Source organism: Podarcis liolepis, assembly GCF_965112155.1.
Source record: "Podarcis liolepis genome assembly, chromosome: 17".
Classification (NCBI taxonomy): Eukaryota; Metazoa; Chordata; class Lepidosauria; order Squamata; family Lacertidae; genus Podarcis; species Podarcis liolepis.
This window is the reverse complement of record NC_139571.1, coordinates 41,014,480-41,041,400: the sequence shown is the minus strand read 5'-3', so window position 1 is coordinate 41,041,400 and position 26,921 is coordinate 41,014,480. Positions and strand designations below refer to the sequence as shown.

At 48.1% G+C, this 26,921-nt stretch overlaps 1 protein-coding gene across 4 annotated transcripts; it reads right to left on the bottom strand.

Annotated features, from left to right (window-relative positions):
• On the bottom strand, window positions 1-25,154 carry C1S (complement C1s). 4 transcript variants are annotated; one of them, XR_014520555.1, is made up of 14 exons: window positions 24,840-25,154; window positions 24,326-24,438; window positions 23,110-23,314; window positions 22,466-22,643; window positions 16,236-16,361; window positions 14,237-14,436; window positions 13,360-13,513; window positions 11,146-11,261; window positions 9,096-9,174; window positions 6,778-6,912; window positions 5,141-5,215; window positions 2,405-3,251; window positions 1,158-2,321; window positions 1-1,119 (listed from the first exon to the last, which is right to left on the bottom strand). XR_014520555.1 is itself a non-coding variant. In XM_083481771.1 (13 exons), the coding sequence occupies exons 2-12, from the start codon at window positions 24,343-24,345 to the stop codon at window positions 2,452-2,454; spliced, it is 2,088 nt and encodes a 695-aa protein (XP_083337897.1). In that variant the 5' UTR covers window positions 24,346-24,438; window positions 24,840-25,154; the 3' UTR covers window positions 1-2,321; window positions 2,405-2,451. The 4 variants fall into 4 exon arrangements, 2 of the variants coding, with proteins under 2 accessions (XP_083337897.1, XP_083337896.1); XR_014520554.1 differs by having other exon boundaries at window positions 1,158-3,251; XM_083481771.1 differs by having other exon boundaries at window positions 1-2,321.
• Between the last annotated feature and the right edge of the window lie 1,767 nt (window positions 25,155-26,921).

Here is a 26,921-nt window from a genome sequence, read left to right as displayed (position 1 = left end):
TTATTCTGCATTTGGTTCTCTTTTTAATATAATCCAACTGAGTATGTGTTACAAGCAATATGTAATGTATTTGTAAAATCAGGGCTGTGTTCAACATACAAACGAAGCTGTGGAGATTCTGCAGCAGCAGCAGCAGCAGCAGCAGCAGCAGCAGCAGCAGCGAGGGCTTGTTCCAAGGATCGGCTAACTATCAGAGACAGGGAAGTTCTCCTGTCTCCCTGTTGCACACAATACATGCTGTTTTCCCCACTATGCATCAGTGGCAGCAAACCAGACTTCGTTGCACTTCCTAGTGGCACCTCCCTCAATCCAAAACCACCCTCCAGGAAGAAAAAAACTTACTGCAATAGAGATATGTAGATTATAGATTGTATGGTCATCTGCTAGAAAGCTTCTACAGCATCACTGACAACCAGGTACTGTTTCGCTCCCCCTGCCTATGCAGCTTTTGGAATCGTTTTAAAAGGGTTTTGGTTGCAGAAACTCCCAACATTTTTCTGATGGAAATAGGGACATCCTAAGGAAAAGCAACAAAGGTCTGTATATGGTTTTCCCAGTAGTGATGTATGGAAGTGAGAGCTGGACCATAAAGAAGGCTGATCGCCAAAGAATGGATGCTTTTGAATTCTGGTGCTGGAGGAGACTCTTGAGAGTCCCATGGACTGCAAGAAGATCAAACCTCTCCATTCTGAAGGAAATCAGCCCTGAGTGCTCACTGGAAGGACAGATTGTGAAGCTGAGGCTCCAAGACTTTGGCCACCTCAGGAGAAGAGAAGATTCCCTGGAAAAGACCCTGATGTTGGGAAAGATGGAGGGCACAAGGAGAAGGGGACGGCAGAGGACGAGATGGTTGGACAGTGTTCTCGAAGCTGCCAGCATGCGTTTGACCAAACTGCGGGAGGCAGTGGAAGACAGGAGGGCCTGGCATGCTTTGGTCCATGGGGTCACAAAGTGTTGGACACGACTAAATGACTAAACAACTAAACAACAACAACCAAGGAAAAGCAGGACATTCCAGGATCAAATCGGAAACCGGGACGGCTTCTGTAAATCTGGGACTGTCCCTGGAAAATAGGGATACTTGGAGGGTCTGTCTTTGCTTTCCCCTCCATTTGTGTTCTACGTGCACTAGAAGGACACTGTCATGTTTTTTGGACTTTGCTTGTGACACAATTGCCAGAAATGTTGGCCCCTGCTGTCTCTGAAGTATAGTCACACCTGCCTTCTCCAACACTGCAGGGCACCTTTATAATTATTTTCTTAAGGGTGTGAACAGGCTTCCTCCCCCCACTGAAGGGCTGTTCTTCCTCTCCCCTGGAAAACCCGCTCAGAGCAAACTTCAGTCTGGAGGAAACCAAATTGACATTCACTCCGATTCAGCGGTAAAGATCAGGTTTCACCAAGAGAAAGTGGCAGGGCAAGCACAAATTGAGATGAGCACTGTGCTTTCTTCAGCTGATTCAAACCACAAAGGTAAAGGAACCCCTGACCATTAGGTCCAGTCGTGGCCGACTCTGGGGTTGCGGCGCTCATCTCGCTTTATTGGCCGAGGGAGCCGGCGTACAGCTTCCGGGTCATGTGACCAGCATGACTAAGCCACTTCTGCCGAACCAGAGCAGCGCACGGAAACACCGTTTACCTTCCCGCTGGAGCGGTACCTATTTATCTACTTGTACTTTGACATGCTTTCGAACTGCATGGTTGGCAGGAGCAGGAGCTCACCCCGTCACGGGGATTCGAACCGCTGACCTTCTGATCGGCAAGTCCTAGGCTCTGTGGTTTAACCCACAGCGCCACCCGCGTCTGGTTCAAACCATAAGCAGCTACAAATATGAAGTTCTTATCCCTATTGGCACCATCTGTTTACACAGAACACAATAGGTTATTGGCAATTATATGTGCATTAGGATAATAAGAATATACACACCTGTATATCAATGTATGTATGTATGTAACAGTATTTTTTCACTCACTTTTTACTCTCTTTCTTCCCACCCCCTTCACTCTCTTTTTTAATAAATGAAATTCTTCTAATAAAATGTGTGTTGTTGGTTTGTTTGTTTTTTAAAAAGGATCTGTGGTATAGGGCACTTTCCAAAGGAGTTTAAGCAGCTACAAAGAAAGACATAAGAAATAAAAGAAATTAAGCAGACAGGAAATCGTTTAAGAACAAATCCAGCCTGAAAGCTTTTGGTTGCTCTATTTGCTTCTCAAGAAAGCAGGTTGTGTAAAGAAACTGGCAGTGCACAGACCTTCACTCCAACCTCCCCTCTCTTGCATTACCAGTATTTCTCTAACTTGGGTTTTCTGCTGTTGTTGGACTACAACTCCCATCATTCCTGACCACTGTCACTGCTAGCTAGGGATGATGGGAGTTGTAGTCCAACAACAGCTTGGGTCCCACTTTGGAGAAATGCCACGAGCCCAAAACATCAAGGAAGCCTGGTGCTTTTACAGACACGAACGCATCCTCCTGGTCTCATTCTGGCTCATGACGTTTGCAATCCAATCCACGTAATTCGACACCTTAGTGTAGAGGCCGTAGGTGCCGCACTTTGGCCCCCAAGAAACCAGGCCAGCAACATAGTAGTGCAATTCGTCGTGGGCATATTTGACGGCAAACGCCCCTCCGCTGTCTCCATCGCAGCTGTCCTTCCCGTTTCCCCCTCCACAAATCATATTGTCTGTGAACACATAGGTCAAAGAATCGAATGGGGGATCTGGTCTCACGCTTCGGCACCTGTCCATGTTAACCACAGGGATCCGGGCGTACCTAAGGTGTATTGCCGCATCTGTCTTAGGCGTCTTGCCCCAGCCAGATATGTAGCCCAGGATCCCCTTTGGCAAGTCGTAGTCGAACGATGCACCAGGCAAGCAAATGGGCGAGATGGTAGGACCCATCGTCAAGGGTTTCGCCAACTTCACTAGAGCAATGTCATTGTCAAAGTTTGTCCGGGGCTGGTTGTTTGCCATTTCCAACCAGTCGGGATGGACGATTGTGGCTTCCACATCCAGTGGCCTAGCGCCTTCCCTGGCATTTGCCCCAATGCGAAGCATCCCTGCGTGGATGACCGGGCACCGGGTCCCATCCAGCACGTGAGCTGCAGTCAGAACCCAGCGGTCCGAAATCAGAGCCCCACCAGCATGTGGGTATTCAAAATAGATTTGCCAAGGGAAGTTTCCTTTTTCGGCTGTTTGGCCTCCAAAAATCCTCCCCGTCCCTTTAACGGGCTCAGAGGGAACTCCGCAAACTAGAGAAAGGATAGAACAACAACAGCAGAAATAAGAGCTTGCGAGCAGCAGGAAGACCGGATTTGCACAAATGAAATAATCAAAGTCATTTATGTTCACTGACGTGAGGGGAAGCATGCAATAACTTTAGGGTAGAGGGTTCAAGCTGAATCCGGTTTTGGGACCTGTGGGCATGCATGCGTGTGGACCTCTCCCAAAGTTTTTGCTTGCTGTAGCTTATTAACTTTGCCCAGAAACATTAACTGGGTAGTACAGTCTTTACCTTGGAAGTCAAGCGGAATCCATTCCGGAAGTCCATTCGACTTCCAAAACGTTCAGAAACCAAAGCGCGGTTTCTGATTGGCTGCAGGAAGCTCCTGCATCCAATTGGAAGCCGCAGAACCCATATCGGACATTCGGGTTACAAAGAACATTTGCAAACCGGAACACTCACTTCCGGGTTTGCGGCGTTTGGGAGCCAAAACGTTCAACTTGCAAGGCATTCGGGATCCAAGGTACGACTGTATTGAAAATGAAGCCTGCTACAGGAGCCATGGGGAGCAGTTCCTGCCCAAATCAAGTAAATAAATAAAAATACTTAACTAGAAGTAGAAATAACCAGAGTATTTGAAATTGAAATATTCATTTTCACTGAGGTCACTTGGATGATGTTGTGGTGCATTCTTCTCTCCCCCCCCCCTCAATTTTTTTTTATTTTCCCCAAAAAAATTAAACAAGCAAACAAATAAACAAACAAACATAAATCTCAACCGTATTTAAACCTAACTTGTTGTGGTGCATTCTAGCGACACAACTGGCAACCGGACTGAGTGATAGGCGTGGCTTCCGCAAACTGACCAATCGTGTGGCAGGTAGCTTGGTTCTGGAACAGGACAGGTGGGTGCCCTGTCCGTCCCCCCAACATAAAACCTGGCTACGCCCATGCATATATCCCCATTCTGAGATTTGCTTGCTTGCTTTATTTATTTAAAAGACTTACTGCTTTTCAGAGAAATTGCTTCACATAGAATTTTACGACCAACGAAGTATGGTCGTAAAGTATGACGTATGAAGAACAATAAATAAATAGCCCATTAAAAATAGCCCAATAGGTATCTGTTGTGGGTACGCAGGAGGGGGTGCTTTGTTCTTCAGAACCTGCAGGAGCCCACCAGAACCAAGTCCCATCACTGCTGAATGTACACAGCAGACAGACTAGGGCTGGGTGCAAAACTATTAGAAACTAGCTGCAGGTTCAGCTTCTACGCCTCTTTTTCTACTGTGGGTGTTATGTACTGAGTTGAATAGGATCCAAACTGCAGCAGTCTGGTTGGTCCTAGAATAATAGGATCCAGAATGCAGCAGTCTGATTGGTCTGCAGGAGCCACCTAATCCAACTCCAGGTGGAAGTGAATCTGCAACCTGATTGGCCTACACGAGAATCCCGGAACTGGCCAGTCACGTGGGGCCCATTGTGTAAATAATGTATATAAAGCAGACATTTCGGGGGAACTTCCGTTCCTCACTACTATGAGCTGAATAAAAAGCATGAAATCCACACTCTGAGTATATTTCAGTGGGTCTATGCTCTCTTCCCTTTTCCTAACTCCCCCAAGATAGCTGTGCTCAACAACGTGATCAGCAAGAAGGGACTCTTGAAACATGGAACATTGTTGCTTCCTGCAGGACTGGTGCTTTGTGGAAACATCTAAGAGGAGGGCAGGTTTTAAAGCTCTGGTTTTCAACCATCTCGAATCATTGAGGCAATTCAAGAACATGTCCCAGCAGAGGAAGCAAGAATTTTAAAATATTGGCAGGCTCTTCTGTAAACTAGACAATGCGGTGGACTCTTGTCACAGAACTTTGACCACAATATCCACATTTATAAATAGACGGCGATGTACCGTACCTGGGACACAAACCGGAATATCTGTTTTCTCATCTTCATCCACCCATTTCCCACTGGCTGAACACCTATAAAGTCCTTTTGGAATAAAAGAATACATAGCACTATTTAGTTGTTTGTTTTTAATCTGCGTTTCATACCCAAATGCAGGCGAGATCAGAAAACAGATTGCAGGCCACTGGTGGACCTTTGGCCAATTCCTAGCAAGCCATGTAGTGTCTGCATGTCCGTGGGATTCCTGTAAATAATGTTGGCTCCAGATCTGATCCAGCAAAGCACTTCTAAGGGGCTTAACCAAGAATGGACACACTGGGTCGCTTAACACAGATTAGCTATGCTTTAACTCCGTGTTTCCCAAACTTGGGTCTCCAGCTGTTTTTTCAGACTACAATTCCCATCATCCCTGACCACTGGTCTTGATAGCTAGGGCTGATGGGAGTTGTAGTCCAAAACCAGCTGGGATAAAATGAGTGGCAATGCCTTGAGGAGTGCCTGAGCTCTCATCGACTTTGGAGGGGGCAGAAGTGGAGAGAAGGAGCGACGGTGGGTGGGAGCAGGGCGTGACACATTCCTAATTTGGCGCAGGTGGTGAAACGAGATTGGCTGCCCCTGGGCACACAGTGGGGGGGAGAGGGAAGTAGTCCAGTTGCATGAGTAGACCTTGTTCCACACACCCCTACACCTCTTAGTAGGGATGCGGGTGGCGCTGTGGTCCAAACCACTGAGCCTCTTGGGCTTGCCAATCGGAAGGTCAGTGGTTTGAATCCCCGTGACGAAGTGAGCGCCTGTTGCTCTGTCCCAGCTCCTGCCAACCTAGCAGTTCAAAAGCACGCCAGTGCAAGTAGATAAAGAGGTACTGTTGTGGCAGGAAAGTAAACAGTGTTTCCGTGCGCTCTGGTTTCTGTCACAGTGTTCCATTGCGCCAGAAGCTGGCCACATGACCCAGAAAGCTGTCTGCGGACAAACACCAGCTCCCTCGGCCTGAAAGCGAGATGAGCGCTACAACCCCATTGTTACCTTTGACTGGACTTAACCATCCAGGGGTCCTTTATCTTTTTACTTTTTATGCCTCTTAGCACTATCCTACATCCCACCCATTGCATCACCTCTGCGCAAGCTTTGTGCATGCAAGCAATGAGAATGAATGCTCAAAAAAGAGGTTGCCTGGAGGAGCCAAGGAACGGCCACCTTGCCTACAGCACCCTTTGATTCACATCAGCTGAAGAAGGTGGAAGCAGAAACATCCTTCAGGAAGAGCTTCACATCCCTGTCTCCTTGTTCATCTCAACTTTGTTCTTTGGTTGTCTCTCTCTCACACACATGCACACGCCGTATGTTTTAACTGTGCTTTGGAAGGAATCGTTTCAGTGTTTACGACTCATTAAATTCTACACTGACTCTGCCTATAAGAAGAAAGCAGCCACTTTTGACGGTGTTGCTTTAGTGGAAGCAAAGTGAGTGAAAACACACCAACCAGTTTCACAACGATACTGGGATGAAGCGTAAGTGAAAGACTCTTGGAATGAGTTTGTCATAACATTGCCACCTCTAATTCTGTCATCATAAACTAAGTACAATGGCGCTCTTTTTAAGCTCTGAATCAGATGCTTGGATCTGAAAAGGATGGGACACATCATTACCTTTGCCCTGCATTGTATAAAACTTCTCGTTGCATGAATAGCTGATCGTGTCTTGATACTCCGTGTTGTCCTCGGTTCCTGACAGGTAAGTGACTTTCCCATTTGCAAGGTGCTCTGGCTCACCACAGTTTACGGCTGCCGGGGGGAAAAAGATGGGGTGTTAGTCTAGAATCTTCACTCTGCTGCCACCTGCCACCTCATCCTGGTCAACCCATATTCTGTCAGGCCTGAACATACTTTCCATTTCTTTTTCTTGTATGGTGCATAAAGCAGGGGTCGCCAACCTTTTTGGACTAGGGGGCACACTTCAAATTTTGAGAAATTGGTGAGGGTGTTGGTCGCAAGATGGCTGCCATGGAGGGGGTGTGGCATAATGCAAAATCAGAGAGGCACCGACCTGTGACAACCTTAGGCTTACCATGGGAAGTTGGTCATGTCCTGCTGCTCCTGATTATGGACCCTCAGTACCAGGAAAAATATTGTTACAGAAGTTGGGCACCACCCCCCACTGTCTGCCAGAGGTCTTGTGCTCCTTTGGAGAACTGACACAGAGTGGAGACTGTCGTAGCTTTAAAGAAATATGGTTTATTCACCTATTTACACCTTCAGTCTGCATGGAGTCCAGATTGTACAGCATGGTGATTTCAAGAGGGCCTTGTCTCCCACAGCAGTGCAGCCCTGGAGTCCAAGGCATCTCTCTCAGGCCAGCCTTCAGCCAGCCTGCCCAAGATGGATCCCAGTCCTTCTTCCTCCTTCTCCTTCCCAGCAACCCCTGCTCAAGACTCTCTTTTTCCTGTCACCCCACACCTAGTTACCCTGGCAACCTTCCCACCCCCCCATCTCTGTTCACACCTCAGGACAAGTGGGGAGGACAGTTCTCTTGAATTGCCAATGACCCTCTATTGTTTCCTAATGGTCCTAGCTTGGCCAGGTCATTTTGAACAGGCTAGCTCAGGAATTCCTCTGCAGCTTGTATTTCTCCCTTCACATTACAAATAATCAAAATCCTACCATTTATTAAGTTCTAGGGTTTAGCCCCCCCACAATCTAGAACAATATACAAGCTATAGAAATCACTTATCTACACATTTGGTCCCACAGCTTTCTTTCTAGGGTGACTAAATACTCCCCCCCAAAAAAATGAGAGCTCAAAGGTTGGGGCACCTGCCCAGGGGAACCACTGAAAGCCTTCATGGGTGCCAGTCTTTAACTTCCAAGTTATCCCTTCCTATTTGTTCAGTTTCTGTTAATTGATTCTCATGAAAACTTACAGATTCTGGCTTCACACAATTAACTCAAGGCAGTGTCAATTTACTCTTGGCAGAAAGCCAAGGTCTGCTTGACCTAGAAACTATTTGCAGTGATTGGTTAATGACCAGCACTCAACTCTGTTATCTATGAATGCTAGCACAGTTTGGGGTTAGGTGTGTTGAAGGAGTAGAAGTGCTGTGTATGGTTAAGAGAGAGAGAGAAAGGAAGGATTTATTTGCTTTGCTTTGTATGCAGAAACTCTGCTGGTTTTTTTCCCTTTTAATAAATCCTGTAAATAGTTATTCTGAGTCTAGCTGACTAGTCATTTCCACCTCAACTAGCTTCTTCGCTGTGCAGGAAAACTCTGCTACGTTTGGGCTAAAGCCATTAGGGCTATGCCTGACACTTCAAAGTTCCATGATATTTCCATCTCCTTCCAGGACCAATTGCCTAGAACTGGAATGGCATAAATGCCCTCTCCATTGAAAAGTCCCATTTATCTCGGGTAATCCAGACAATGGTGTTTAAGCTTAACTGTACTGAGGACCAGTGTTTTTTTTCTTTAAAAATGTTTAGGGGTACTCTCATTTTGACTCAAGAAAACCACCGTTTTATAGTTCAAATCGGGGGAAATAAATACAGTAAATGGACAAAAGTACAAAGATTCACAAAATGTTTAGGGGTAGGCGTCCCCCTGTGTCCCCCCCCCGAAAAAAGGACTGCTGAGGACCACTATTTTGGTTGCCTTATTACTTTGTGGATCACTGTATTTTCTTACCTTACACAGCCACCGCAAAGGGGAACAATCATTCTGTGTGGCTGCCGTCCAGCTCAGCTATGAAGAGAGCTATGAAGAGAGCTGGAAGTTTCTTTGTGATTACTCACACTGCTGAAGAAGCAAGCCGCTTTCCAGTTTAAATTTAGAAGTGTCTTACCTCTTCAGCATCTTGTCAAAACTTCAGAAAGTCTCCTGCTTCTCAAGTATTCTTCTCTGTTATGATCCCTGTGGTCTCAAGACCAATTGAAAGTGTGTTACGGACCACCAATATAGGAAGCCAAGCACTTACGGACACATTCGAGGTCAGAGTTGCTCCACTCGCCGTTGCTTTGACAGACAGAGTAGAAGGATGTGAGGCTGCCTTTTGACTGAAGGGAACAGAATTGAGAGACACTGGAGTTAATTTATTGGTTGAGAAATGTATCAGAATGACATACACACTGCTCTCTCTCCCTTGTTACATGAGGAGAACCTTGGGCCCTTGTGTAAAGTGAGAAGATATATGGAGAGGATGCAAAAAAGTTGTTTAAGGAGGTGGAACATTTGCACTAAGCAAGACTGCTGGCATTTCATCTCCGAGCTTACCGCTTGCATTTAAAAGCATGGGGCTAAACAGAGTTTAAATCCCATCTTGAACAGTTTGATTGCAAGTGTAGGAACTAGCCATTAGGCTGGTCTCCCCCTTTTGTTATCCAGTTTATCAAAGAAACAGGCTACAGACTGAAAATGAAGTTTAAAGCATGTATTTTTCTCACAGTCAAGCATTTGTCCTTAGCAGCAACAGCAGTAAAAATAAAGGCAGGTAAAATACTTGTGTTTACAGCAAAAATAGCTTCAGGCCAGTGCCTGATGCTGGAGCAAGCGGACAGATGTCCATATACATGGCTGGTGGAAGAGAGAGAGACAAAACAGGAAATACTTCTTTGCTTCTTCCTTCCCAGGAGAGGATGGAAAACGACATCATACAGAGCCTTCTCTACCAATTACATTTCTATGGCCTGAGTCTGCCTATCAGCAGTGCAGCTCTATGGTCTTAACCCCTTCACTTGTTAACTAGCAAAACTTTGTGTTGTTAGATTTGACTACATATCTGCCACACTCAGGGCCTTAGAAAGGGACCTAAGTGTAGGTTTCAGGAGCACAGTGACTGATCCTGCAGCTGAAGCATCATATCTGGCCAGCTTAAGGGCCAGGGCGTACCTCTGTAGCTATTAGCTTTCTAGGAACTGAGGTTTCAAGATGGGGGATATATCCTGAGGACTCTGCTGATCATCTGAAGATTTCTGTGGCAGAAGTATCTCCTTGGGGTTCAAAGGAGGAGGTGCAGGTTCTGGTGACTTCAGCATCACATGCAACACACCTGGAGTAGATTCATCTCCTCCTCCTCCTCCTCCTCCTCCTCCTGATGGCTATGTCTCTCAGGATTCTTGGTCTGTGGCCATGGCACCAATTGTCAAGTACTGAGGGGAGTGAAGGGTGGCTGGTGACATGTCAACAGCCCTGCAGATCAGACAATAGCTGCTGGCTCTTTGCGCTGCTAATACTGCTGGCCACAGGAGGCTGATATAACAGCCCACAATCCACCTGGCCTGGGACGTCTGGTGGTATGGGAGGACCAATCTGGTGCCACCAGCAAGTATAAAGACTCTTATTGTGGGAAGCTTGTCCCTGAAGGAGACCACCCAGCTCTCATTTGGTGAATCAAGCCCCTGGCTGGTCCCAGATTGTTCCTAAAGGTAAAGGTAAAGGGACCCCTGACCATTAGGTCCAGTCGTGACCGACTCTGGGGTTGTGGTGCTCATCTCGCTCTATAGGCCGAGGGAGCCGGCATTTGTCCGCAGACAGCTTCCGGGTCATGTGGCCAGCATGACTAAGCCATTTCTGGCGAACCAGAGCAGCGCATGGTAACGCCATTTACCTTCCCGCCAGAGTGGTACCTATTTATCTACTTGCACTTTGATGTGCTTTCGAACTGCTAGGTGGGCAGGAGCAGGGACCGAGCAACGGGAGATCACCCCGTCGCGGGGATTTGAACCGCCGACCTTCTGATCGGCAAGTCCTAGGCTCTGTGGTTTAACCCACAGCACCACCCACGTCCCCAAGATTGTTCCTAGGTAGTTGTTTATTCAGCCAGCCAATCTGCCTGAAGCTTGCATTTCAGAAGACCTGGCTGCCCACTTGTCTGGGCCCCTGACATCAGTGCAGAAAGAATCCTCTCTCACTGCTGTGTTGAGATGGAGAAGAGGCACAATGCATATCGGTGTAGAAGTACCACCAATGTACTGTTGATGCCAAGGGGATTCTCAGAGCCTAACTGACCTTGGTGGGCACGGACTTACCAGTACAATCTCATAGCCTTTGACACAGGTCACCTTCACTGAATCCTTAAAGACGTAACGTTCTCTCACGGGTTCCATACTGGAATGCGGAATGACAGTTTCTTTGCAGGGCATTGCTTTGCAAATGGAAAGGGGGGGGGGGGGGAATGAAACCAGTCAACAATCACTGAATCACCTGGCACACGCTCTCTCACACATGCACACGCCCCTTGTCATTTTCTGTCCCCAGCAGTCACAGCCAAGTCAACAGAAGCCATGCTTTTATTTAATGCGACTTCCTCTCTGCTCTGAGGGTTAATGAGCCTCTTCGACTCTCAACCGCATCAACAAGAGGAAGAAGTAGAGGTTGGCGCCCATTGACAGGCACAGACACGCAGTGGCGTAGCGTGGGGGGTGCCAAGGGTGCCGGCCGCACCGGGCGCAACATCTGGGGGGGGGGCGAGTCCAGAGGGAAGGGACAAGTTCCTTCCTCCGCCAGGCTCCCCGCAGCCACCGCCAGCCTTGCGCCCTAGCGCGCGCGCCCCCCGCCGCCGCTGTGGCTGCGCTCCACTCACTGCTCGCAGGAGGAGCAGCCGCTGCAGCAGCGCCGACACCGCCACCGACGCCTGGCCGGCACGGGCAGCCTCCGCACCCCGACGCGCCGCCGAGCCTCGCCGCGCCCTGCGCTCCCCAAAAACCTCCGAGAGAAAGCCGGTGGGCGGGCGAGGCCCGGCTAAGCCTCTCGCCAGCGGGTTAAGGGGCTTTCGGTTTTAAAAGGATTAGGTTGGGAAGGGGCGGGGGGGGGGCTGATCGCCGGCAAGCGCCTGCTCCGCGTTTCCAAAGGCGCTCGCCATCCGAGGGACACGGAGCGCTTGCAAGGAACGGGCTACGTGGAGCAGATTAGGAAGAGATCCCTTCCCTGGCAGGCCGCCGGCTTCGCCAGCTGTTTCCCATTCACGATCAGGAGGAACTTCAGGCTGCTTTCAGCTTTGGTAGAGGGAATCTAAGCAAGGGGATGGAGCCGGTGCCCTGAGGAAAGGCGGCAGCATTGGGTTTGTTTTTAGTTTAGAGAAAAGGCAAGCAAGAGGCAACAGGAGAGAAGCCTGCAAAACTAAGGCATGGCAAGGAGAGAGTGGACAGAGAGGAAAGTTTTTATCCCTCTCTCTGTACAATATAACTTGTGGGCATCCAGTGAAGCTGAACGTTGGAACAGTGGCGTAGCGTGGGGGGTGCCAAGGGTGCCGGCCGCACCGGGTGCAACATGGGGGGGGCGCGCTCGCACTCGGGTGCTAAAATCCACGGGTTAGGGGGCGCAAATTACTTGCCTTGCCCCGGGTGCTGACAACCCACGCTACGCCACTGCAGACACGTGATTCCAGTATCGCCCCCCTCCCTCCTCCCTGTTGAGTTCTACAAAGGCAACACCAAGACTCAGGAGGGGAAAGGCTATCTGCCGTTTCTGTGGGATCTGGCATAGGACTATGACATGTTGGGCAGTGCCTGCCTTGCCCTAATGGACCAGGGTCCACTGATGAGGAAGAACGGATTGGTTCACCCTGTCTCCTGAGAGCTAGCAGCTGTAGCCTGCAGGGGCTTCAGCTGGAACCCTTGTTCCCCTTTCAATTTCCCCATTGCCCACCAGAGATCAGGAGATTTCTCAGATTTCTATGGGTTTTACGGTGGTGGATTTAGGGTGACTGGTTCGTGGAGCCTCGGGGTTGCTGCAGGGGCCACTGCAACTATGATGTAGAGTGAAAGGCAAGAGGAGGTGGAATTTTGGCGCTGCACAGGGTGCCACTGAAATTCAAGACCCCAAGGTCCCCATTGGGTTTTCCTTCTTTCCCTGCTTCCAGTTCTGGTGGGGCTCATCCCTAGCCAGGAAGCCACTTGTCAACACACCAGCCAATCCCTTAGATGTTCTGCCAGCAGTGCACCAGATTTGCTAGTCTTAGCTATACCCAAATACCCATTCACAATTTGGGTGCATAGCATACCTCAAGTGTTCTCTCCTGCAGCAATTCGCCCCAAGAACAACTGCTCTCAGAAACAGCGGCCATTCTGCTTGAATGACACCCCTTGTCTGCAATTGTTTTCTCCTGCGCTAGACTTCCAACTCAAGGTGCACCTTTGCTACTTGCAAGCACATGCCCATTCTCCTAAGAACGACACATATCTCTGTCCCAGAGCGCTCATGCATGTGCCCCACGGGTTTGCTCTCATGGGATATCTACTCACGATCCCCAAAGTAGCGGATTTTCCAGCCTCTGCCTTGCTCTGACTGGTCCGTTTGGAAGAAAATGTCAAGTATATTGCTTCTAGTCTTGATTTCTGGAGGGCCAGGGAATGTGTTGCCACAGTAGGGGCCAAATTGCTGGTCGCCTGCTGAGAACTGCAAGAAGAACGAAACAGATTAAGGAAAAATAATAGAGGAAGACAAAAGAGGCATATTTAACAGGAAATGCATCTAAAAGAAATACACTCAAGATCTGGAGAGGAGTGTATGGGAAGCAGAAATTTGGTACTTGAGGGATTAAGGATAAAGAGGGGAGGGGGAGGGAGGGAAGGAAGGAAGGGGAATAAAAGATCAGGCTAAGTTCAAATTGAAAGCCAGGTGGAATAGCTCTGTCTTACAGGCCCTGCAGAAGGAAGTTAAATCCTGCAGGGCCCTGGTCTCATGGGACAGAGCATTCCACCAGGTCGGAGCCATCACTGAGAAGGCCCTGGCCCTGGTGGAGGATAATCTGACTTCTTTAGGGCCCGGGACCTCTAAACTATGATTATGCATGGACCTTAAGGTCCTCTGCGGGGCAGACCATAAGAGTGTGTGTACCTATGCAGTCCTCTCTTTCCCATGTCCTGAGGTTTTCCCCCTTTTAGTTTACTAAGCTGGTGCGCAAACAACAGCGTGGTGCTGCAAAGGCAAGCAGGAGCAAAGGGCGGACACCGTGCCCCAAACCAGGCCTCCTGCTCCTGCCCAAGTGTGCCACAACCCCCAACGGCAAATGTTGCCCCTGGGACTCCGGTCTGCCATTTGGCTTCTAGGGACACACAGCTAAGATGTATTCAGAACAGGAGCAAAGACACCCCTCTCTTTATCTAAGCCACCACATACTCTCAAGGCGTCAGGGCAGTTTCCTTCCGAGTCAGCCGGCTCGATGTCAAAGTCCTTCTTGCCAATGGTCAAGACCACGCGGTATCCTGGCTCCAGGGTGACACGGTAATCGCAGTGCGAGTTCTCAGGGTACAGGCTGGGGTAGTTGGGGCTGGTGATCTCCCCGGACAAGTCAGTGTACACATTCCCAGTGCAGTTCACTAGAGTTTAGGGAAGAGAAACGGCCAGGAGATCCGTAACAAAGTTAGATTACCATATTTTTCGCTCTATAAGACGCACCAGACCATAAGACGCACCTAGTTTTTGGAGGAGGAAAACAAGAAAAAAAAATATTCTGAATCCCAGAAGCCAGAACAGCAAGAGGGATCGCTGCGCAGTGAATGACTCCCAGGCTGCACACCTGGTCCTTCAGGGGCTCAGTTACCCCATTCAGGACCAGGGAATCCTCCACACCTGCCCGTCTCCTGTTCCCCAAAAACAGTACTTCTGTCTTGTCAGGATTCAACCTCAAAATGATGTCATGCTGCCCAATACTACCTGTTATGATATGCTGGGGTTTCTGGCTTAATGGGCTTTAGCATGAATGAGCAGTGTGCTGCCGCACATTGCACAATTGCTTCCAGTTTGCTCCTCCCATGGACCAAGCAGGGGAAACAAACCAAGAAGTCTTGGCTTCTTGCAGCCTTTGAACCAGGCACGGTGGTTTGAATGTGGTTTGTTGCTGCCTAAGAAGCCACTTTCGGTAATTTGCTAGCCATCCTGCCTTGTGAGGGAGACTTGGATCAAGTGTACCGGGCAGCCAAAGATTTCTCCTGCTTGTCCCAGGCGAGGAGCGAAGTTGGGATGACTGAGCAACATGCACCCACATGCTGTGATAAGGGAAAAAAATCTAGCTTGTTAGTACATGTAAGCAAAGCCAACTTTTCTTTTCTACTGTATTGAGTTTCTGTGATAGGTTGTTGCTTTTAAAATGTGACTTATTCTTTCGTAATTTTAAAAACCTTAATAAGAAATCAGAAACAAAAATATATATTCAAGTGAATTAGTGCCAAGAATTTGCACATGCCTATCTTGACTGTGTTGCCACTGGGCTTGGCAAAGTCACACCAGAAATTCCATGACTCCGTTTTCTATGCCCTCACTTAGTCTCTCACAGTTTAGCAACATATTTCTAAGATTCAAGGACTCAGATCTGAATCCTGAATGACGTCTATGCAGGCTGCATCTTGCTGCCCCCTTGGCCGGCTGGATGACACATTATCTAAACATCCTTCAGCTGCTTTTTGTAAAAAGCCAAACCCTTTTTTCAGATTCCTCATTCTAAGTCTCCTTCCATTACATTGGAGGGGGCGGGGTCTTGGCTCCCAGTGTTTGGGATGATTTAATTATATTTCTTTATTATGCAATGCTAGTTTCTTTTCCTTTCTTTGTGAGCAACCGCAGTTTCTTGTCATTTATCAGCCTCTGTGGATGTTCACAAGCTGCAAACCCTTTAAAGTGCAATGTTTCTCTCAAAGAAATTTGGGCACTGTACAGTCATACCTCGGGTTACAGACGCTTCAGGTTGCGTATTTTTGGGTTGTGCACCGTGCCGAACCCGGAAGTACCAGAACGGGTTATGTCTGGGTTTCGGCACTTGCACATGTGTAAAAACACTAAATCGTGCTTTGCAGATGTGCAGAAGCACTGAATCATGACCCGCGCGTGTGCAGACGCGGCGCTACGGGTTGCGAACGTGCCTCCCGCACGGATCACGTTTGCAACCCAAGTGTCCACTGTATTTTACTCCTCACGGGGTTACAATTCCTAGCAACCCGTAACAAACTACAGTACCCAGAATTCTTTGAGGGTGTGTGTGCTTTGAATGTACTTTAAAGGTATAGTGTGTAAACAGCCACAGTTCCACAGTAGACTGCTGAAGTTCTTCCCATTTCAAGTACCGTATCAGCAGTGGGGATAAGGACTGTGATTGCTGGAGCAGCAGCAACCAGGCTCCTACCTCCACACGTCTTCAGGTCCTCATGCAAGAAATATTCAGGTGGGCAAGAGCAATAGTAGCCACCAATATAGTTGTTGCAATAATGGCTGCAGGCCTCTTCCAGAAAATCTGTGCATTCATCCACATCTGCAAGAAGTGAACAGAGACGGAGATAAGAACATGTGTGGAATATCACAAAAGGCAGAAAGGAAAAGAGACAGTGGGATAAACACTATGCTGGTTAAGGGAGAAGAGGTCCTTCCTTTAAGGTAGAGTCCCAATTATTCCTTCTTTTTTGCAACCCTCACACAGCCTCACTGGAACACCCAGATTCAGGTAGGCCCTGCCACTTCTCATAAACTTCCACTTGCCTTCCTCTCAGAGTTCGGATCCTGACCTCGCCAAGTGCTTAAAAGACAGCCGTCTCTAATGGGATCCAAAACAGATCTGTAAGCAGCCTTGAGTGCCGTAAGGGGGAAAGGTGGGGCAGAAATAAATAACTTTTATTTGGGCACTACAATTTGAGAAGGATGTTGAGAAGCTGGAACATGTGCAGAGGAGGGCAACCAAGATGATAAAGGGTCTGGAAACCAAGCCTTATGAGGAACGGTTGAAGGAGCTGGGTATGTTTAGCCTGGAAAAGAGGAGACTGAGAGGAGAAAGGATAGCCATCTTCAAATATCTCAAGGGCTGCCACATGGAGGATGGAGCATGCTTGTTTTTGTTGGGAAACTGCCAGGGAGATAGTGTCCATCATGAGCCCCCAAGCCGGAGTTCTGGACGATCCATCGGCCTCCCGTAGACAGGCAGATCCAGCAGTTAGCGACACGAAGCCTCTGGAAATTCCTAGCCACATTCCAGGGCTGGGTGTACACTGTTTATCAGCAGAAACACAGCCAAAAGCTTGCACCGCAGAAGAGCATAATTTACAGACTTTATTAGCGTTTAACAGAACAAAAGAAAACGTGACCGTTCTGTGTCAGCATCTTCGGCCAACTGAGAAAACGAAAGGAATCTCAGCAAGAACATAAACATCCTGTGACTAGGACATGCGCAGACTCTGTTACTCACAAAGCCTGCTCCCTTTAAGGTGGAACGGAAATATCCTAACATCCTCCCCCTTTCCGTGTAACCTGTTGTACCTGTGGTTCACCCAATTGCAACCTTTGTACATAAACCTTAAGTTGTTCTTTGTTAACAACCTTAGACAACAGATCAGCAGGAATTTCATTTCCTGCCATGTAGGACACCTGAATCAGTCCTTTCTGAATACACTCTCTTGCACGATGTAGCTTAATCTGCAAGTACTTGGTTCTTTGCTTGCAACTCTCGGAGTTCAGCAAAGCCAAACACGATCTATTGTCTTGATACACTTGTATAGGACATTTCACAGACACCCTGATGTCCTTAAACAGTTGCATCAACCATTCACAATCCATGAGTGAAAATGACAGAGCATTGAGTTCTGCTTCACAGGAACTTAGGCTCACTGTTGTTTGCTTCTTGCACAACCAGTCAAACAGGCAGTGGTTGTACATGTAGCACACACCAGAAGTGCTTGTACCATCCGTGGTGTCACTTCCAAAACTTGCATCAGCAAAGATTTCAAGACCTCCAGTCTTCTGACTGGTGAACCTCAGCCTGTAGTGCATAGTCCCTTTCAAATAGCGGGCTATGCGCTTCAGAGCTTTCCAATCCTGAACCGTAGGATTGTTGGCATGTCTGCTAAGCAGATTACAGCTTACAGCTATGTCAGGTCTTGAACATCTGGCAATGAAATTCAGCTTGCCTAGAATGCATCTGTATAGCGTTGTGTCAGAAAACGCTTCAGCAGTACTGTCTACCTGGTAACCTGTCACCATCGGTGTGTCTGCTGGGTTTGCATCAACCAAATTCAACCTGGTTAACACATCAGCAATTTTCTGTGTTTGGTGTACCAGAAAATTACCTGCTTGGTCCTTCTCCACCTGCAGAGAAAGATAGTTGGATACCTCACCAAGATCCTTCATGTCAAAGTGCTCCTTCAGTTGAGCTAGGGTGCTTTGGTAAAAAGCCTGATTCTTCCAAAACATCAGAAGATCATCAACAAAACATAAACAATACAGTTTGTTTTGCCCCTCCTCCTTGACAAACACACATGGATCAGCTTTGCCCTGGTGAAAACCTAGAGAAAGCAATGTCTCAGTGAGTTTTGTGTTCCAACACCTGTCACTCTGTTTGAGACCATATAAGGATTTCCGCAGTTTACAGACCATACCCTTCTGTATCTCCATCCCATCAGGTGGAAGCATGAACAGCTGTTCATTCAAAATCCCGTACAAAAAAGCTGTATTAATGTCGTGGTGGGAAACATGCAGTTTCTCCTCCGCAGCGACCTTGAGCATCAGCCGAATGCTCTCATATTTGACTGTGGGTGAGTAGGTCTCGTGGTAATCCTGTCCTGGTACCTGTGAAAAACCTCTGGCAACCAATCTGGCTTTGTGTCTGACTACCTTGCCATTCTGGTCTGTCTTGGCCTTGAAGACCCATTTGCTGCCAACCAGTCTCATTCCTGGGACTACCGGTACCAATTCCCAAGTTTGGTTCCTGTTCAAGGAATCAACTTCAGCCTTCATGGCATTTAGCCAAGGCTCAGCATCTTTAGAGGTTAACTCCTGAACCTCTTTGAAGCTTGAAGGTTCCCATACCTTCTCTGAGCTACTAAGAACAGCAGTTGCTGTCTTAGCAAACTCATCAGCATACCTCTTTGGAGGTCTGCCCTTGGTCGCCCTTTCAGATCTGCGTACTAGACGCAAGTCTTCTGGACTCATCTCCTCTTTCTTAGGAGAAAAATGACCAATGGTGAACAGTGGTTCTTCCAGTTCATTGTCAGACGCATCAGATGGTCTGACTGAGGCCTTTGCGCTCTGGTAGTCTGCTGTGTCATCACTTTCACTGACATCAGCAGCAGCACCGCCCACTGAACTGGAATCCGAACTCTGATCATCATCATCATCCTCATCATCAGCAGCAGCAGCTTTCTTATCTTTAGCTGCTTGCTTGACATCATCTTCATCCTCCTCTGGGTAACTCTGGAAAATTCCCACATTTTCCCCCCACTTAGGATTGTACTCAACACTCCTTGTGAACTTTATGGACTTAGAGTCAGTCATCCATACCCTGTATGCACCTTTTTCGTACCCCATGAACAAACCATGTGCCCCACGCTTCCCAAGCTTGTTGGTTTGTTGTGTGCGTACCCACATGTCCGAACCAAAGATTCTCATGTGTTTGGTGTTGGGTTTCTTGCCAAACATCTTCTCATAGGGGGTACAACCAATGGGTGATGACAATCTGCGATTAACGGTATAAACCAAATTCCCTAGAGCCTCCCCCCAAAACTTATCAGGGAGATTGGCATCATGCAACAAGGTCTTGATTCCTTGCAGCAATGTTTGATTTGCTCTCTCCGCAAGCCCATTCATCCATGGCGATCTGGGCGTTGACATGTCATGCTGGATTCCCTTCTCAGTCAGGAAAGCTTCAAACTGCTGAGAAGTAAACTCCCCGCCCCGATCAGTGAACAAACAAGAAATACGTTTACTGTGCACATTTTCCAACCAAGCACAGAATTCCTTAAACTTCGGAAACGCTTGCGATTTCTGTTCGAGCAAATACACATGAATGTACCTGGAAAAAGAATCAATCAGAATCATGAAATACCTTGCTCCTCCTAAAGAGGGCGCTAGTGGCCCAACCAGGTCCGCATGCACTAGCTGGTAGGGTTTGGAAGCCTGCCTGCTAGACTCCTTGCCTTTTGGAGCAACCTTCACCTTGTTCTCTGCACAAGATACACATTTCATGTGAAATTTACAGGTTTTGATGTTCAAACCCTCAACCACTTCTGGCATCTTGGCCAGTGCCTTCCAAGAGAGGTGACAAAACCTTCGATGCGCATCATGAATGCAACCTGCATGAAGAACTTTGTTAGTTTGTGCAACACAACAAGAATCAGCATTTGACACAACAGCAGTGTCATCATAAGTTATATGGAACAAACCATCCATAAACTTTGCATGCAAATAGTCCTCTTTGCCTTTACTGATGACACAGACGCTCCTCTTGAAGGAAATCTGAAAACCACGCCCAGTAAGCTGTGGGACACTCAACAAGTTGCTTGCAGCGCCTGGAACATATAGTACACCGCTGATGGTTGTGTGCAAACTTGCAAGTTTCACAGTCCCTTCTCCAGCAATTTGCAACGTCCTTCCATCAGCCAGGTGGATCTCACCTTCCTGAGGCTTGAAGGAGATAAAGAGATGCCGATCCTTGGAAACGTGGCGGCTGGCACCTGAGTCCACAATAAACCTGCCTTTGGCTGTTGGAGCAGTCTTTACAGCAAGCAAACCCTTGTTTTCCAGCGGTTTGGGCTTCTGCAGCTTGCCCCCCTGCTGCTCCTGGCCAGCAGACGTGCCTTTAGCCTTTGGTGAAGCTGTGCCAGCAAGCAAAACCTTGCTTTCCACTGGCGTGGGCTTTTGCAGCTTGCCCCCCTGCTTCTGGTCAGCAGACGTGCCTTTAGCCTTTGGTGAAGCTGTGCCAGTAAACAACGCTTTGTTTTTCCCTGGCGCCGCGGGCTCTTCACCCTCCCTCTGCTCCTGGCCATCTGCAGGCATCTGTTTACCTTTGCCTTTCCGGCTTCTGCAAAGGCGATGGCCTTGGTTCCCATGAGAAACAGAGCTCTCAGCTGCCGACTCCTTGGCTCCCCCTGGAGGCTGGAATGCTGCCTGGGATGACGTGACGGTCAGCTCCCCCTGCAGCTTGCAACCGGTGCCCTCAGCATCCCTGCAATCACCCGCATTCTGGGAAACAGCTAGGACCTCCGATGCAGTCAAACTCTGGGCTGGGATTATTGGTTTGTGAGCTTTCAACAAAGCAGTCCACATTGCACGTGCAGTGGTGTTGCCAGCCAGTGTCTTAATTTCCTCAAGAGATACGGATAGGACTATTATGTCCATCGCTTTCGAATCAGCTGATTTCCATCTCTCTGTCAGAGGAACTGGGGGGGCTCCAGAAACAACATGCCACACCCCAAACTGACGCAGTAAACTCTCACACCATTTTGCCCAGGGTTCATAATTCTGCCCATGTAACTTAAGGGACTGAGCATCTCCAGAAGCTTGGAAAAACTCCATGTCCAGCTTTTGGCTTTTAGCCGTGAGTCTATTTTAACTTGAAAGACTCCTTATCTTGGCAGCTCATTAATCACGAACTCTTTGGCTCGGCTCCCAGGCCAATTAAGCCTTGCCGGAGATGAAAGACTCCTTGCGAGGTAAACAGAAAAGCCAAAAGCCTCCCTCTTTTCTTTCGCTTTTCCCACCGTACCTCTTAAACGCAGTCTGTTGCAGCTTTACTCTCCTGTAGGTGCTGTGAATCTGGGCCCGAAACCTTGTTGTTGGGAAACTGCCAGGGAGATAGTGTCCATCATGAGCCCCCAAGCCGGAGTTCTGGACGATCCATCGGCCTCCCGTAGACAGGCAGATCCAGCAGTTAGCGACACGAAGCCTCTGGAAATTCCTAGCCACATTCCAGGGCTGGGTGTACACTGTTTATCAGCAGAAACACAGCCAAAAGCTTGCACCGCAGAAGAGCATAATTTACAGACTTTATTAGCGTTTAACAGAACAAAAGAAAACGTGACCGTTCTGTGTCAGCATCTTCGGCCAACTGAGAAAACGAAAGGAATCTCAGCAAGAACATAAACATCCTGTGACTAGGACATGCGCAGACTCTGTTACTCACAAAGCCTGCTCCCTTTAAGGTGGAACGGAAATATCCTAACAGTTTTCTCCTGCTCTGGGGGTTAGGACTCGAATCAATGGCTTCAAGTTATCACCCAGGGTGTCTATTGGGAAGTTTGTGGTCTTTTATGCACGCAACCATCAGGCCATTTCAGACCACATGTGACAGTTCCTCAGGAACACCTCCATTCTTGGTCAACTCCTAGTTCTGCATCCTACGCAATCTATGTACTAAATATGCAGATATGTACTAGATGATGGCTTAAGTTGTTATGATATCCTTGCTATAATTCCTAAAAAATTTCCATAACCAGTTTTCTTAATACTCTGCCCTTGAGCCTTGCTAAGAATCCGGCTTGTCCATTCAGTGGAATCTGAACGGGTTCCTCCTATAGCCATCCCAAAGCATTGCTGGGAGGAATACATTATCTACAAAGGGTTTCGTACACCAGGATGAGACAGACCAGCGCTTACCCTCTGCAATGTAATAGGCAGCGAAGCCAGTGAATCGCTCTTCATTGGAAAAGTCAGACTGAAAGGTGACTGTCAACGTGTTATATGGGACATGGAATTCTTCCAGGACAGGAGAGCCAGGAGTGCGGCCCTTCTTCCGCCCGCAGAACTGACCCTCAATGTGGTTACCGATCAGGACCTAAAAGTGACAGGCACAAAAGACAAGTCTCTCTTAGCTTCTGTTTATAGAAATAGATTGTAAAGGTAAAGGTACCCCTGACCATTAGGTCCAGTCGCAGACGACTCTGGGGTTGCACGCTCATCTCGTTCTATAGGCCGAGGGAGCCGGCGTACAGCTTCCGGGTCATGTGACTAGCATGACTAAGCCGCTTCTGGCGAACCAGAGCAGCGCATGGAAACAACGTTTACCTTCCCGCCGGAGTGGTACCTATTCATCTACTTGCACTGGTGTGCTTTCAAACTGCTAGGTTGGCAAGAGCTGGGACCGAATAACAGGAGCTCACTCTGTCACGGGGATTCAAACTGCCGATCTTCCGATCGGCAAGCCCAAGAGGCTCAGTGTTTTAGACACATCGGTTCAGCACCAGCACCCCCCCCAATGCTGTGTATCTACCTGCCCCAGCAGTGGAATGGGGCCCCTGTACCTTCACGGAGTCATATTGGCAGTTTTGAGATGGCTCTATGTCCAGGTGGGTGAAGTAAAGATGGATGCCGTAACCAGGAGGCACGCTGATTTCCCAGGATTCCAGAGCATTGTTGGGATATGCCTGAGGATAGTTTGGAGACAGGATTTCCCCGTACATGGAAGCTGCCTCAGTGCAAGCCAAGAGGAAGCAGGAAACAAAGCCCCTAAGTAGGAGAAAGGAATATTGATAGGTAAAGGTAAAGGGACCCCTGACCATTAGGTCCAGTCATAACGGACTCTGGGGTTGTGGCGCTCATCTCGCTTAATGGCCGAGGGAGCCGGCATACAGCTTCCAGGTCATGTGGCCAGCATGACTAAGCCGCTTCTGGCAAACCAGAACAGTGCACGGAAACGCCATTTACCTTCCTGCTGGAGTAGTACCAATTTATCTACTTGCACTTTGACGTGCTTTCCAACTGCTAGGTTGGCAGGAGCAGGGACCGAGCAACGGGAGCTCACCCCGTCACAGGGGGTTCGAACCGCCGACCTTCTGATCGGCAAGTCCTAGGCACAGTGCCACCCGCGTCCCTCTAAATAGGAGAAAGGAATATTGATAGTGGCTACCAATTCTACTCTCTGCCCCCTCTACCTATGACCCAAGGGGTGGAAGAGTTAAGTCAATTTGATTCAGCAGCCCTAAGCAGCACAGGATTGCTTCTACTATCTAGGGAGTAGGTGGTAAAGTTGCACTGCTGAAAACACAACTGAGGGAATTTGGTTCCTAGATTTGAGGTCAGCAACAGGGGCCACTGAGGAAGATGCTTTTCTTTGATGGGTAGTATTTAGCCCTTTGGCAAACGAGGAGTGTGGACAAGAAGCATCTTCGGCAACTATTACAGTGGACCCTTGGTTTTCGAGCGTCTCAGAAGCCAAACGTTTCAGAAGCCAAACACTGAAAACCTGCTTCCGTTTTCAAACACACTGCATGTTTTTATTTTTTCCCCAATGGATTTTGCCGGCCGCCCATTGCTCCTTGGTTTTCAAATGTTTCGGAAGTCGAACGGTCTTCCAGAATGGATTACGTTCAAAAACTGAGGTTCCACTGTAGAACAAAGCCACAAACTCTTGTGGGGAGAGGGGGGGTGTGCCTTGCCTGCCTCCCCCAACCCCTTCTTCAGCAAAAGTAGTTGCTGGCCAGAGTCGCACCTTATTAGCTCATATTTTCAATAACTTACCAAGTCTGCAAGAGTTCCATCTTGGCCTTCTTCCTCAAATCCACTGTGGCTGGACTTCAGATTTAGACAAACAAAGCACGCTGGCTTGTTTGTCTTCTTCCCCTGAAGCAGGCCTGGTTGGTGAGCAGAGCAATGGAGTTAAAACCCAGCTCACGGAAGCCATAGGCACCCAGCCCCTACTAACCTTTAGCAAGGGGAACTGATTCCTAGAGTAGAGCAGGGTGCAACATGATGCACGCTTGCCCACAAAGTGGCAACAGGGTCATTAGCGCCATGTAAAGGCAATAGGTCAGGAACTGAGCCAAAGAGAGAGATTCATCACAGACGTTACCTGCAACTTATGCAAGGCAGCTATCTCTACCCCACCCCTCAAAACAACCATAGAAGCTTAGGAGAAACATCATTTTCTTTCCCAGAAAGGATGACCCCCCTCAGGAAACATTTAACTCAAATGCTAATACTCAGATTCCGGTTTTTTTATATATAAAAAACAAGTTTTTAAAAAGAATTTTACCTTGCACTCCTCGCCTCTGCAGCTGTTTCTCTCTTTGTCTGCCTCTTCTATCTCCCTCTTCATAATCCTCACCGACCCTTATCCACATTTCTGAGCTGTTAATGTCACTTAATTGCAAACCTCCATTGCCCTCTGCTGTTTGAAAGATGCCATCCTCCAACTTTACTGAGAAATCCTATCCGAGAGAGAAAGTTCTAATAGTCTCTGGTTGCACAATCCTCTTTTTTTTCTTTTTTGGCCAGGCCCAAGTCTGTGAGATGGGGAAGGCTGGATCCTTTCAAACTGGGCATTTTTCGGGGAAGTCAGGTGACTTCTGCAAAGAGGACAGGGGACGGGGAATTCCAGATTGGGGGAAAAAGTTCAAACATTATGCAATCTTCCCTCGCCTTTTTGTTTGTCGTCATCCGTTGACCTCCAATCACTTTCCAGAAAGGGCAAAAAACAAACACACAAAACACACATGGAGAATTAGAAGCACCCAAAAGATGAAAACAGGTTTCTTATCATGTATGTTTTTTGTCACACTTATTTAGTGTCTATATGGTCACATATGTAGGTATGGCTAGAAACATATATCCTGATTACCAAGAGAAGAAACAATTTTGAGATGTTGTTTTTCCCCGCACCGTTAGAACAGTGATATTTTTCTAGGAAAAGAGGTGCCAGAACTCACTGTGAGTGCCTCCCCATTCTCTTATAATGACCATGGGGCCACGTGAGAGGTGCTGGAACTGAGTTCCAGCTGAAAAAAAGCCCTGCATGAGACCAAAAAGTCAAGCAATGCGAGAGACAACAGAGTCTCATGGTAGTATGAAGACCCTCCAAGTGCCCCTAATTTCCAGGGGCAGTCCTGGATTTACAGAAGCTGTTCTAGTTGCTGATTTGATCCTGGAATGTCCCACTTTTCCTTAGGTAAAGGTAAAGGGAGCCCTGACCATTAGGTCCAGTCGTGGCCGACTCTGGGGTTGCGGCACTCATCTCGCTTTATTGGCCAGGGAGCCAGCGTACAGCTTCTGGGTCATGTGGCCAGCAGGACTCAGCCGCTTCTGGCGAACCAGAGCAGTGCACGGAAATGCCATTTACCTTCCCGCCAGAGTGGTACCTATTTATCTACTTGCACTTTGACATGCTTTCGAACTGCTAGGTTGGCAGGAGCAGGGACCGAACAACGGGAGCTCACCCCATCACAGGGATTTGAACTGCTGACCTTCTGATCAGCAAGTCCTAGGCTCTGTGGTTTAACCCACAGTGCCACCTGCGTTCCTTAGGACGTCCCTATTTTCATCAGCAAAATGTTGGAGGGTATGGTAGGACGCCCCCGTTTTCTTTTTTCTACATCATATAGGAGCTTCCATTCCAAAGTCCTTTTGTGCAGCCAAAGCACCAACCTTTTTTATGATGACCTGGAAATGGAACTGCAGTTGTGTTTCTATATTACACCACGTTTAGCTTTTTCACAATGCTACAGCCACACAGCTAAGCCAAAAAATGGGTGAATATTACTAAGTTGGAACTGGTAATGTGATAGGTTTTCAGCATGTTGACACAGAAGTAAATTATGTACCTTTCAGAGGTAGTTCTTCCCAAGAAAGCGTGTTTAGAATGGCAGCTTTCAGTCAGCAAAGGTCTCCCCTTTGATGTGGTTTAACATAATTCTGCTTCTTCTGCGATGCTGTAGAAACTATTACTTAACTGCTCTCTTTTTAAATTGCTGGAAATTTCATGGCCGATAGAGCTGATAGCAGGGCAAAACAGTTATGCTGAAATGCATTGTCAGGTAGACGTGGAAATGAAATTTAGCCAGAGATTAGTAGCAGTCTAACAATGCCTCCAAAACATATGGAAAAAAGCAGAGTGAATGCCTTTTCCTCATTTCTACAGGAAACAGTGATAGAATGGAGTGTCAGCGGATTATCACATCCTCCAATGTTTTGGGAGGGCAATTTGGGGTGCTCCTCCCACATTACAACCCCCATCATGGGCCTACTTGCACCTGCCACCACCCACCCGCCAACTTGCTCACTCACTCGCCTTCACTGGTGGAGGAACGGTGGGCGGGGGGAGTGTACCGCCCCCGGCACC

Bases quoted from the DNA above. Each gene is read 5' to 3' on its own strand.
- C1S (XM_083481770.1), bottom strand. From the start codon at position 24,345: ATGGAACTCTTGCAGACTTG. The intron at 11,262-13,359 runs GTGAGTAGATAT...CCATTTGCAAAG, and splicing joins AATCCGCTACTTTGGGGATC to CAATGCCCTGCAAAGAAACT. The intron at 5,216-6,777 runs GTAATGATGTGT...TTATTCCAAAAG, and splicing joins TTATACAATGCAGGGCAAAG to GACTTTATAGGTGTTCAGCC.